The sequence below is a fragment of the Oncorhynchus mykiss genome, chromosome 3 (assembly GCF_057628025.1).
Source record: "Oncorhynchus mykiss isolate SJ-2025 chromosome 3, ASM5762802v1, whole genome shotgun sequence".
Classification (NCBI taxonomy): Eukaryota; Metazoa; Chordata; class Actinopteri; order Salmoniformes; family Salmonidae; genus Oncorhynchus; species Oncorhynchus mykiss.
In genome coordinates, this window is record NC_143024.1 from 59,099,852 (window position 1) to 59,112,149 (window position 12,298).

The window sequence follows — 12,298 nt, forward strand, 5'->3', positions numbered from 1 at the left end:
TATTTTCTACATTGTAGAATAATAGTGAAGACATCAAAATTATGAAATGACACACATGGAATCATGTAGTACCCAAAAAAGTGTTAAACAAATCAAAATATATTTGAGATTCTTCTAAGTAGCCACCCTTTGCCTTGATGACAGCTTTGCACACTTTTGGCATTCACTCAACCAGCTTCATGAGGTAGTCACCTGGAATAAATTTAAATTAACAGGATCATTTGTGGAATTTTTTTCCTTAATGCATTTGAGAGCTCTGTACTTTGCTCCGTTCATCTTACCCTCAATACTGACTAGTCTCCCAGTCCCTGCATCTGAAAAACATCCCCACGGCATGATGCTGCCAACGCCACGCTTCACCCTAGGGATTCTTCCAGATGTGACACTTAGCATTCAGGCCAAAGAGTTCAATCTTGGTTTCATCAGACCAGAGAATCTTGCTTTTCATGGTCCTTTAGTCCTTTAGGTGCCTTTTGGCATACTCCAAGCGGGCTGTCACGTGCCTTTTTTTACTGAGGAGTGGCTTCCGTCTGGCCACTCTACCGTAAAAGCCTGATTGGTGGAGAGCTGCAGAGATGGTTGTCCTTCTGGAAGGCTCTTGTATCTCCACAGAGGAACTCTCGAGTTCTGTCAGTCACCATCGGTTAAAAAACTTTTTTCGCTTTGCCATTATGGGGTATTGTGTGTAGATCGATGAGGGAAAAATACAGGCATCAGGGGTAAACTTTCTGGTTGGGTTGAGACCTCCCACTGGGGGAATGGAAGCTCCGGAGTGAAATGTCCCTGAGGTACAGATCTAGGATCAGCTTCCCCTCCCCCAATACTAAAGTTAAAGGGATACTTCTGGATATCTACTTCCCCAGTCAGATTAACTTGTAGAAGTCTATGGTATCTGATATACTGCAGACTTCCAGTCATTGCGCAAATGATAGTTAGCAATTGCGCTAGTCAGCAACTTCCTTCAAACTGCACGCGGAGACATTAAAATGGTATCCACTAGTTCATCTGACTCTGGGGAAGTAGTCAAAATCCCAATGTCTCCATTTGAAGGAGAAATCCACTCAACTATGTTTTGGTATGTTTTTCAATAGTCCAAATCAAATGTATTTATAAATCCCTTCTTACATCAGCTGATATCTCAAAGTGCTGTACAGAAACCCAGCCTAAAACCCCAAACAGCAAGCAATGCAGGTGTAGAAGCACGGTGGCTCCCTAGAAAGGCCAGAGCCTAGGAAGAAACCTAGAGAGGAACCAGGCTATGAGGGGTGGCCAGTCCTCTGTTGGCTGTGCCGAGTGGAGATCATAACCGAACATGGCCAAGATGTTCAAATGTTCATAGGTGACCAGCAGGGTCAAATAATAATAATAACAACAGTGGTTGTCGAGGGTGCAACAGGTCAGCACCCCAGGAGTAAATGTCAGTTGGCTTTTCATAGTCCACTGTTGATATGGTCTCCAATGTTTTAAATGCCAGCAGTCAAGTTTTCAAGATTTTGGACTTTCAAGAAGCAAAGTGTCACCGGCCACATCATCATGATGATGCAAAATAATTTAGCAACTGCATGTTGCGTTATGTGTCCAGTGACACTGGTTCTTGGTGGACTAATTATACAAATACAGAAATATTGTTTTTGAGTGTTTTCCTTAACCATTTGTGGGGGGGAATGCAAAACTGACCCAAGATCAGCGTCTATGGGCAACTTCACACTCCACTGGAATGGAAGGTGTAAACACTTCCCCTTTGTAGCTTACCAACGGATTGATGTGGTTGTGAGCTAAAGTTTTGCTGTCAGGTATGTTTTTGTTGTTGTAATGTTTGTGAGTATCAGCAGTTTACTGCCTGTCTCCCTCCACTAACCCAGGCTGCTGTGACTGTGAGACTGGCTATGATGAAAGCAAGAGTTTGTGGCCATGTCCCAAAGGGTACCCTATTCCTTATATAGGGCACTACTTTTGACCAGAGCCTTATGGTCCACCCCTATGGGCCCTGGTCAAAAGAAGGGAAGGAAGTAGGGTGGCATTTGGGACGTACTTCATCTGCCATGGCTCAGTGGAGCACACCTCTCCTAGCGTCCTCTTTTAATTGCCTGCGCCTCGTTGGCATGTAGATCGCCCTCCCCTAATTCCAGTGGTGTAAGGTACCTACAGTGGCAAGAACAAGTGTGAACCCTTTGGATTTACCTGGGTTTCTGCATAAAATGGTGATCAAATTTGATCTGATCTTCATCTAAGTCACAACAATAGACAAACATAGTGTGCTTAAATGAATAAAACACACACATTATTGTGTTTTCCTTGTCGATATTGAATACATCATTTAAACATTCACTCGGTAGGTTGGAAAACGTATATGAACCCCTAGGCAAATGACTTCTCCAAAAGCTAATTGGAGTCAGGAGTCAGCTAACCAGGAGTCCAATCAATGAGACGAGATTGGAGATGTTGGTTAGAGCTGCCTTGCCCTATAAAAAAACACTCACAAATATGAGTTTGCTATTCACAAGAAGCATTGCCTGATGTGAACCATGCCTCAAACAAAATACATCTCAGAAGACCTAAGATTAAGAATAGTTGACTTGCATAAAGCTGGAAAGGGTTACAAAAGTATCTCTAAAAGCCTTGATGTTCATCAGTACACGGTAAGATACATTGTCTATAAATGGAGAAAGTCCAGCACTGTCGCTACTCTCCCTAGGAGTGGCCGTCCTTCAAAGATGACTGCAAGAGCACAGCGCAGAATGCTCAATGAGATTAAGAAGAATCCTACAGTGTCAGCTAAAGATTTACAATCTCTGGAATATGCTAACATCTCTGTTGACGAGTCTACGATACATAAAACACTAAACAAGAAAAAAACATTGCTGCACATCGGAAGTTTGCAAAAGTGCACCTGGATGTTCCACAGCGCTACTAGCAAAATATTCTGTGGACAGATGAAACGACAGTTGAGTTGTTTGGAAGGAACACACAACACTGTGTGGAGAAGAGAAGGCACAGCTCACCAACATCAAAACCTCATCCAACTGTAAAGTATGGTGGAGGGAGTGTCATGGTTTGGGGATGCTTTGTCTTCCTCAGGGCCTGGACAGCTTGCTATCATCAACGGAAAAATGAATTCCCAAGTCTATCAAGACATTTTGCAGGAGAATGTTAGGCTAATCTGTCCGCCAATCAGAAGTTGGGTGATGCAACAGGACAACGACCCAAAACACAGAAGTAAATCAACAACAGAATGGCATGACCTCGAGAGCGGTTCACACCAGACATCCCAAGAATATTGCTGAACTGAAACAGTTTTGTAAAGAGGAATGTTCCAAAATCCCTCCTGACCATTGTGCAGGTCTGATCGATCCGCAACTACAGAAAACATTTGGTTGAGTTTATTGATGCCCAAAGGAGGGTCAACTAGTTTATTAAATCCAAGGGTTCACATACTTTTCCCACCCTGTACTGTGAATGTTTACACTGTGTGTTCAATAAAGATATGAAAATGGATAATTGTTTGTTATTAGTTTAAGCATACTGTGTTTGTCTATTGTTGTGACCTAGATAAAGATCAGATCAAATTTTATGACACATTTTTATACAGAAATCAAGTTATTTCCAAAGGGTTCACATACTTTTTCTTGCCACTGTAAGTAAAAACACTTTAAAGTACTACTTAAGTATTTTTTGGGGGGGTGTCTGTACTTTTCTTTACCATTCATATTTTTGACTACTTTTACTTTTTTCCACTACATTCCAAAAGACAATGTTATTTTTACTCCATACATTTTCCATACATTTTCCCTGCCACTCAAAAGTACTCAAATAGTCCAATTCACACACTGATCAAGAGAACATCCCTGGTCATTTCTACATTTCTAATTTATTTTTAAATCATCGCTGTATGTCTGATAAATCTGTGTTTATTTAATGAAAATAACCAATATATATTTTAATAGTTTATTTCTTGAGCCTTCTTTGGCCAGTGCTCAGCCCCGATTGGTTGATTAGGATGGTCTAGAGCCCACGCCCTTACCCAGATGAACAGTCATTGGTTTATTATAATAGGATTAATTGTGACGTCATGATGTGGGCAAAAAGTTCCATCCCACCTGAACAGGCTGAAATTCCAGATTTTTTCCCAAACAGCTCTTACACAAAAAGGGCATTGTCATTTTCACAATTTCAGAGTGTCATTTCGACCTCCTAGTGTGGAAATATGATCACTTTTTTTTTTATCTGCACACTGTCCCATTTTTGTTATAATCAATGAAGTCCCCTTTAATATAGACCTAGTGGAGAATTCAATAAATCTCATTTTTAATATGAATAAAGGCTTGTTAAAGTGCCAGAATTCATCATTTTGACATGTCCCTCCATGTACCCTTTGTGACTTCCAGAAAGATTTTAACCCACTTTACCTCCAGTTTTCACCATCATTGTAAAGCCCTGTTTATTTCTGTTGCTTGAACAAAGTCATTTCTTAAGATTGATATTTATTTCCTGTGATTTAGTGAACACATTTTTAGGTAAAAAAAAAAAAACCTGTCCCTCATTTTAAGGTCAACCCTTTTACGTGAACTGAACTCTCATTTTAATAAGGTGAAACTATTCGTAAAAAAAAAAAATAAATAAATTATCTAAAGAAACATTGAACATCGAATAGTCAAATCATCATGTAAAAGCAGGTGAGCTGGTTCTAATCTTTTTGGGCCATTTTCTGGTGTTTTGTGGATCATACCCATAGACAGGCTAGAAATGTTTTGGCATTCAATTACCCCTTCCTGTTGCACACCACAAGCTTCCATTTCCCCCGTCACAATGGGATTTATGGCTGATTTAAGATGACATCGTCAACCCTGTTACTCTATTTGGCACTTAATAGAATCTTACAATAGCACTTTTTCTATTCAACCTCTTGACGAGAAAGAACGTGATCTTTATGACCATGTTAAAATGAGGTGAAATCAAGTGGGTTTTTTTTTCTCACCAAGTTGCACATCTCAAAAGGCACTGAATTGGTGGAATGACCCAGGTGCATGGCAATAATGACCCGCTAGAAATTTCCTTGGAAAGCATGTGGGTGGGAACCCTGCTTTTAGGTCCAGCGCTCACAGAAGACTTCTAGATGACTAGATTTATTAGAAATGACCTGAAAATTGCTCTGTTTTAAATGTCATTTTCTAAGTGAAGCTGGCCGGTCCAGGTGGCTGTTAGTTAAAGCTTTTACATGTTTGGACTTGGTGCACTTTAGTTTAGTGCTGCTCTCTGCTTTGAGATAATCATGTTGAAGTGGCTGAGGTATACTATAGCGGAGAAACTTGGGGCCTAGTTGTATGGCCTCTTACAGGCGGAGTGTGCGTCCCAAATGGCACCCTACTCCCTACACAGTGCAGAACGTTTGTCCAGAGCCAAATAGGATCGACTGTATGTACTTTGCGCCCTGGCCAAATGTAGTGCACTACATAGAGGTTAAGGTGCCCACTTGGGACACTACAACAGAGTGGCTCTCTGATGGGCTTCAGTAGAAGTGGCCTCATCCGTTAAGCCCTGACCCTCTCCTGCCTCAGCACTTTCCCAGGCCCATCATTGGGATGGGGCATCAGTTTGAGCTATCTGCCTGCCCACTTCTCCACTGATGCAGGACCAGCCACCACTGACCCCACCATCCATCACACTCTCCACCTATGGGTCCACTTGGCTCTGCAGTACCAGCATGCTCAGCTTACGTCCAAAATGGCACCCTACTCCCTACGTAGTGCACTGCTTTTGACCAGGGAATAATAGTAGTGCACTGTATAGGGAATAGGGTGCCATTTGGGGCGTAGCCTCGGTATTTGTCTGAGGGCCGTAATGTGTTTTAACATGGACTCGCTGTCAGGCCACCAAGCTTTATACCTCCTTATTCTTGGGAGACAACTGCCCCTTTATTGCTGAGGAAATATCCACACGCATCCATGTCATTGTTGCGTATGCTCAGCACGCAGTAGTAACTCAGAACAGGCAGATCCGTGTATGTGTGCATCCATCCGTATGTGCGCGCGTCCGTCTGTCCGCGTGTGTGTACACGTGTCCTGATTTCAGTCTGTTTTATTATCGGTGGGGCATTGGCATTTTTGCTCAGATATCAATTGTTTTTTTTCTATTTACTTTAGTAGCAGAGCTAGCAGCTTGTCTTCAGCTTCAGAGCCTCAGACCCCCATCAGGATGGATGGCCAAGCCTGACCTTTTTCCGTTTATTCGCAAAGTGTGTTTCTCAAAGACCGGCGAGGATGAAAAATAACCGACACGACCTCAGGGAAAAGGATGATCCTCCTCGTTGTCTGTCGTGGCAGTAAAGATCACCTAGAGAGGAGAAACAGCCATTTTGAATCGTATTTAAATGTTTGGTTGTAGCCATGTTATTTGTATGTTGGCATATGCTGCACTGGCCACAACTACCTCTGTTTCTTTCTATTTGGTCTGGTCTATGAATTCTCTGGTTGCATCTGAACTGACAATGTTCTTTCAATTTCATGTTTATTGTGATTTGTTGGTGTGCATCCCAAATGGCACCTTATATAGTGCACTACTTTGGGCCAGAGGCCTATTTCAGGCACACCTTTATCTCAAGCACAAGTAAAATAGGCCCATTTGTAAGCGGATGTCTGCTGGATATCTTCTATATGAATTTAAACAAGTGTCCTGTTGAGAACATTCACTTTCTGTCTCTTATTTGTCCATGTATCTTAAGACCTTCTCTCTCTTTTTGTCTTTCAGCTCGTCTGAGAAGTCCCTCCCCTGGAGATCTGCAGGTACGGTCTGATCATCCTTCCCTACACCATGTTTGACACATTCCCTATTCCCTTTATAGTGCACACATTTTGACCAGGACCTAAAGGCCTCTGGTCAAAAGTAGTGCACTATATAGTGAAACGGGTGCCATTTGTGACACAAAGTCCATGTCACCATACACTGACTGATATTCTTGTGAATCATTGAAAACCATACCATGCCATGGATGCAGTGCATTCAGAAAGTATTCAGACCCCTTCACTTTTTCCAAATGTTGTTATGTTACAGCCTTATTCTAAAATTGATCAAATAGTTTTTCTCATCAATCTACACTCAATACCCCATAATGACAAAGCAAAAACTATTTTTTAGCCAATTTAGCCAATTTATAATTAAAGGAAATCACTGAAATCACTGAATCACTGAAATCACATTTATGTAAGTATTCAGACCCTTTACTTAGTACTTTGTAGAAGCACCTTTGACAGCGATACAGCCTCGAGTCTTCTTGGGTATGACACTACAAGCTTGGCACACCTGTATTTGAGAAGTTTCTCCCATTCTCCTCAAGCTGTCAGGTTGGATGGGGAGCGTCGCTGCACAGGTCTTCAGGTCTCTCCAGAGATGTTCGATCGGATTCAAGTCCGGGCTCTGGCTGGGCCACTCAAGGACATTCAGAGACTTGTCCCATCGGGTTCTTGGTCACCTCCCAGACCAAGGCCCTTCTCCCCCGATTACTCAGTTTGACCGGGCGGCCAACTCTAGGAAGAGTCTAGTGGTTCCAAACTTCTTCCATTTAAGAATGATGGAAACCACTGTGTTCTTGGGGACCTTTAATGCTGCAGATATTTTTTTGATACCTTTCCCCAGATCTGTGCCTCGACACAATCCTGTCTTGGAGCTCTACGGACAATTCCTTTGACCCCATGGCTTGGTTTTTGCTCTGACATGCATTGTCAACTGTGGGACCTTATATAGACAGGTGTGTGCCTTTCCAAATCATGTCTAATCAATTGAAATTACCACAGATGGACTCCAAGTTGTAGAAACATCTCCAGGATGATCAGTGGAAACAAGATGCACCTGAGCTCAATTTCAGAGTCTCACAGCAAAGGGTCTGAATACTTATGTAAATAAGGTATTTCTTTTATTTAAAAAAATAAATTGGCAAAACTTTTTTCACTTTGTCATTATGAGACATTGTGTGTAGATTGATGATAATTTTCCGTTATTTAATCCATTTTAGAATAAGGCTGTAATGTAAAAGAAAATGTGGAAAAAGTCTAGGGGTCTGAATAGTTTCTGAATGCACTGTATACACTCTGTATACACAGTTTATTAGGGACACCACCACTTTCACGAAATTGATCGTTCCTACAGACAATGAGTCAGGTGGCCGTGGCTTATATAAAAGCAGGGCATCGAGGCATTCAGTTACTGTTTGATTGAACGTTAGAATGGGCAAAACGAGTGACCTAAGCGACTTTGAGCGTGGTATGTTTGTCGGTGCCAGGCGCGCCGGATCCAGTATCTCAGAAACGGGCGCCCTCCTGGGCTCGTGTCAGCATGGACCAACATCCCTGTGGAACGTTCCCTACACCTTGTAGAATATGCCAAAGAATTCCGGCTGTTCTGGAGACAAACGGGTTCCCGGTACTAGATGTGCTCCTTCAATGAATGACAGAATATCTCCTGTTTGGTTAAATCGAGTTGATGATTACACAGATGGCAGATCAGCTCATGAATAACGGAGAGATGAAGAGAGGTAATGGGCATGTTAAATACATATTAATGTCTACTCATACCGTTTGTTGATCATGCATTCTCTCTCTCACGATGTTGACGGCAATACGAGACAGCACGGGGAAATGTTATAGCTGTTCTTTGACATGCATAGGCGAGTGGAGTCCTTCGATAATGCATCGTATTGGATTACAGAATAAAGTTAGGAATTTTCATGCGAGACTGTTAGGATTTTGATTTCCAGTAGGATTCAGACTGGTTAGGGAAATAGCCTAGGCTTTAGGACAGGAGAAGATGTATTTTTCTCTCATGCCTCTCTGAATTGTTATCAGACTTCATGTCTGTGACAGATGCCTATCACATTTGTCACTGTCTGACGATTCACAATAACGGCTCAAAGAGGCACATGTTATTGTATAGGATATACAGTGGGGGTTTCCTGTTGGGTTTAACTGCATCTGGGTCACGTGTAAATGTTGTAATTTACGGGGGTCTTGTCATTTCATTATTTCGGGAAACGTAAAGAATTCCCTGTTCCCTGGACAGTCCCAGGATCCCAGTTACCCATGTTAACCCCTACTACTGACTGCCTTGATTAGTTTCTTCTGGCACATTTCAGATTCAATATTTCTCTTTAGCTACTCCCACTCTCTGACAGTAACACTTTCCCTCCACTCCAACTCTGTTTATTTAACATGGACCCTTGTAGGACCACAGTGACTTTGCTGCTGTTCAAATTGATAATGAAGTCCATTTTCCTAATGTATTTCAAAGCTTATTAATTGTATAATGGAACTAAGGGGATCGCTGCAGCCATCATTAATATTGTATTGTGGTTCTTGTCAGACTGACCCTACGGGGTTATGATTGTACATGTGCACTGTTACATTGCTTGTCTCGGTATTGTTTGGAATTTTCCACTCGCTCCAGTCGGTTCATTGCTGACAAGCACGACTAGCAGACGGACACAGTAAGAACAAGGATATGGGTTCCAAATGGCACCCTATTCCCTATTAAAGTGCACTACTTTTGACCAGGGCAAGTAGGCGGCCATAGAGCCTACTTTTTAAAATAAATATTGATTTCCTCATTGTAGATGAGAAATCATCGTTAGCCACAGTAATGTATTTATTCTAATTAAAATATGAAACAGAAATGATAGCTGGTGTAGATATGAAGTGAGAGGCTGCCTGTTCTGTGGAAGAGGAGAGGTTATTGATGTTCCTCTCCAGTTATAATCAGCTGTCTAGCCATAATGGTCAGAGTTCATATACAGGTCATTATTTTGTCACCCGTGGCACTCCTCAACCACTTATTACGTTAACAGAGCCTGCGTCCCAATTGGCACCCTATTCCCTAATAGTGTGCTACTGTTGGCCAGAGCCCTATGGGGGCTCTATTGGCCCTGGTCAAAAAGTTGTGCATTATAGGGAATAGGTTGCCTGTGACTGTGCTGTCCACATTCACAAGGTTAAAGAAAGGCTTTCTCTCCACAGTAACACTTCCTCTCGAAATCCACAGGCTGGTTGACGGGCGGACCTGCCGGGGGCCCGGGAGGGCAATAAGCAGCCCAGCCAGCAGCCCAGCCAGACATAGTCATTACCCTTTACAGCAGCACACTGCAGCTAATTTCACTCCAATCACACTCTCTCACCCACAACACTCTACGGCTGCATTCCCAAATTGCACCTTATTCTTTAACCAGAGCCCTGGTTAAAAGTAGTGTACTAAATAGGGAATAGGGTGGCCTTTGTGACGCACCTACACTTTAATCCCACCGTTCTGGAGGAGGGATGTAACACTCTCTTTCATTGTGTACCGTCTCATTTCTCAAACGGGGTCAAGTCTCTGTAGCGATGCCCTGAGGGCAGAAATGTCACATTAAGCTCCAGTCACTGTCTACCTGAAAAGTTACTCCTAATATGCTATGAGGAGCAGGAGGGATGAGTGAAGCTTTGTTGTAGTTGTTTATGGGGGGAAAAAGGTTTCTGTTTGGTCAGAAGCGACACCCCATTCAGATCATTTTCCATTGTTCTGTAAATACTGCTTTTAACGATTTTAGTTTATCCTGCGCATACATTTTTCATGAATTCTTTACTCCCCCCGTCACGATGGAAATCAGCCACACGGCAAACGTGGCCTTTTGAAAGATTTAAGTGTCCGCCGCGCCGCACACAGTGGGCTAGCGCAAATCAAGTCAACCATAATAATTGCAGCAGCAGAATTTATTGAGGTGCCGCAGCTGCAGTCAACTCATGCAACTAGAGGCGGCGTTGAGCTGCGGAGACGGCGGGCTCCTGGCAAGGAAATAGGTTACCGAGACACTTACAAGCCAGAAAGGAACAGCAGAGTGGCTCCTCCATGGAATTCGGCCTCCCCCCTCATCCATATGCCAGCCAACAATGCCCCTCCCTCCGGTTCGGACTGGCTAGCTATTGGGTTCTGACACCCCATTGTTGCAGCTATTGCAGTGGAGCACATTCACGCAGGTCACACTTAACTCGATTTTGATTGTGGAGCAACATTGTGCAGCAGCTTATGAGAGACTTTACTGTGGTAATTCCTCCTCGTTTGCCTCAACGGCTGTTCTCATGGGCTGTGACCTATGGCACCCTATTCACCATACAGGGCACTACTTTTGGCCAGAGCCATGGCTCTGATATAGCAACTAGGTTGCCATTTAGGTCACAGCCGGGGAATGTTAGTTTGGAAACGGTTTTGACGAGGGGATTTTCATCAGTGTCCCGGCACAGCAAAATAGGAGCGTCGCAAATGTCTCTCCTATGAGTCAGTATGATAATTAACTTAATTTACACGAGTGTGGAATTTGTTATTGCATCGACGCGAAATCCTTTAACTTCTACGTCTCCTATCTCTTCCATATACACCGAGTGTACAAAACATTAAGAACACCTTCCTAATATTGAGTAGTACAAAAGTGTTCCACAGGGGATCAAGCTGGCTGGATGTCCTTTGGGTGGTGGGCCATTCTTGATACACACAGGAAACTGTTGAGCGCTAAAAACCCAGCCGCGTTGCAGTTCTTGACACAAACTGGTGCGCCTGGCACCCACTACCATACCCTGTTCGAAGGCACGTCTTGCTGATTCACTCTCTGAATGACACACATGCACAATCCATGCCTCAATTGTCTCAAAGCTTAAAAATCATTCTCTAACCTGTCTCCTCCCCTTCATCTACACTGATTTGAAGTGGATTTAACAGGTGACATCAACAAGGGATTCACCTGGATAGTCTGTGTCATGGAAAGAGCAGGTGTTCTTAATGTTTTGTGTACTTAGTGTATTTTTCCCATTTATCAGACACTTTTATCGAAAGTGTCTAACAGTAGTGTGTACATACTGCATACATTTTGTATGGGTGATCCCAGCGGGAATTGAACCCACGATCCTGACGTTGCAAACGCCATGATATACCAAATAAGTGACACAGGTAACACTGACTTTGTCCTCCCATTCTTTCCCAGATGCCTCGACCTCGCGGGACACCAAGTCTCGAGTGACAGACACTTCTCAGTCGCCCACCTACCGCCTCCGAACAGAGCAGGAGCAGGTGGCCCTGTACTCCCCAGAGCAGACCTCGCTCCATGAAAGTGAGGGTCTGTTACTAATGCAGCCCCTCTGTTCTACACTCTCTCGCTCTCCCTCCCCCGTCAAGGCTGTGCCACTCCCCCTCTCTTAGCCCCACCAGAGTCGGAGCCCTTTAATGATGCTTTGAAGTGTTCTGCTTGGCCTCAGAAGCACATGTGATGTGTATAGTTTTAATGAGCCAGTGT

General features: G+C 43.2%; 1 protein-coding gene across 31 annotated transcripts in view; it reads left to right on the top strand.

The window, feature by feature from the left end:
* Positions 1 to 12,298, top strand: part of LOC110520056 (plakophilin-4) — a 114,827-nt gene that overhangs the window by 56,403 nt on the left and 46,126 nt on the right. For 15 of the 31 annotated variants that reach the window (XM_090229653.1, XM_036974325.2, XM_090229657.1 and 12 more), the window contains 2 exons: positions 6,745 to 6,779; positions 11,990 to 12,115. In XM_090229653.1, coding sequence (XP_090085779.1) covers positions 6,745 to 6,779; positions 11,990 to 12,115 — 161 coding nt within the window. Of the gene's footprint in view, positions 1 to 6,744; positions 6,780 to 11,989; positions 12,122 to 12,298 lie in introns of all 31 variants that reach the window. The other 16 variants (XM_036974315.2, XM_036974323.2, XM_036974329.2 and 13 more) reach the window with 2 other exon arrangements.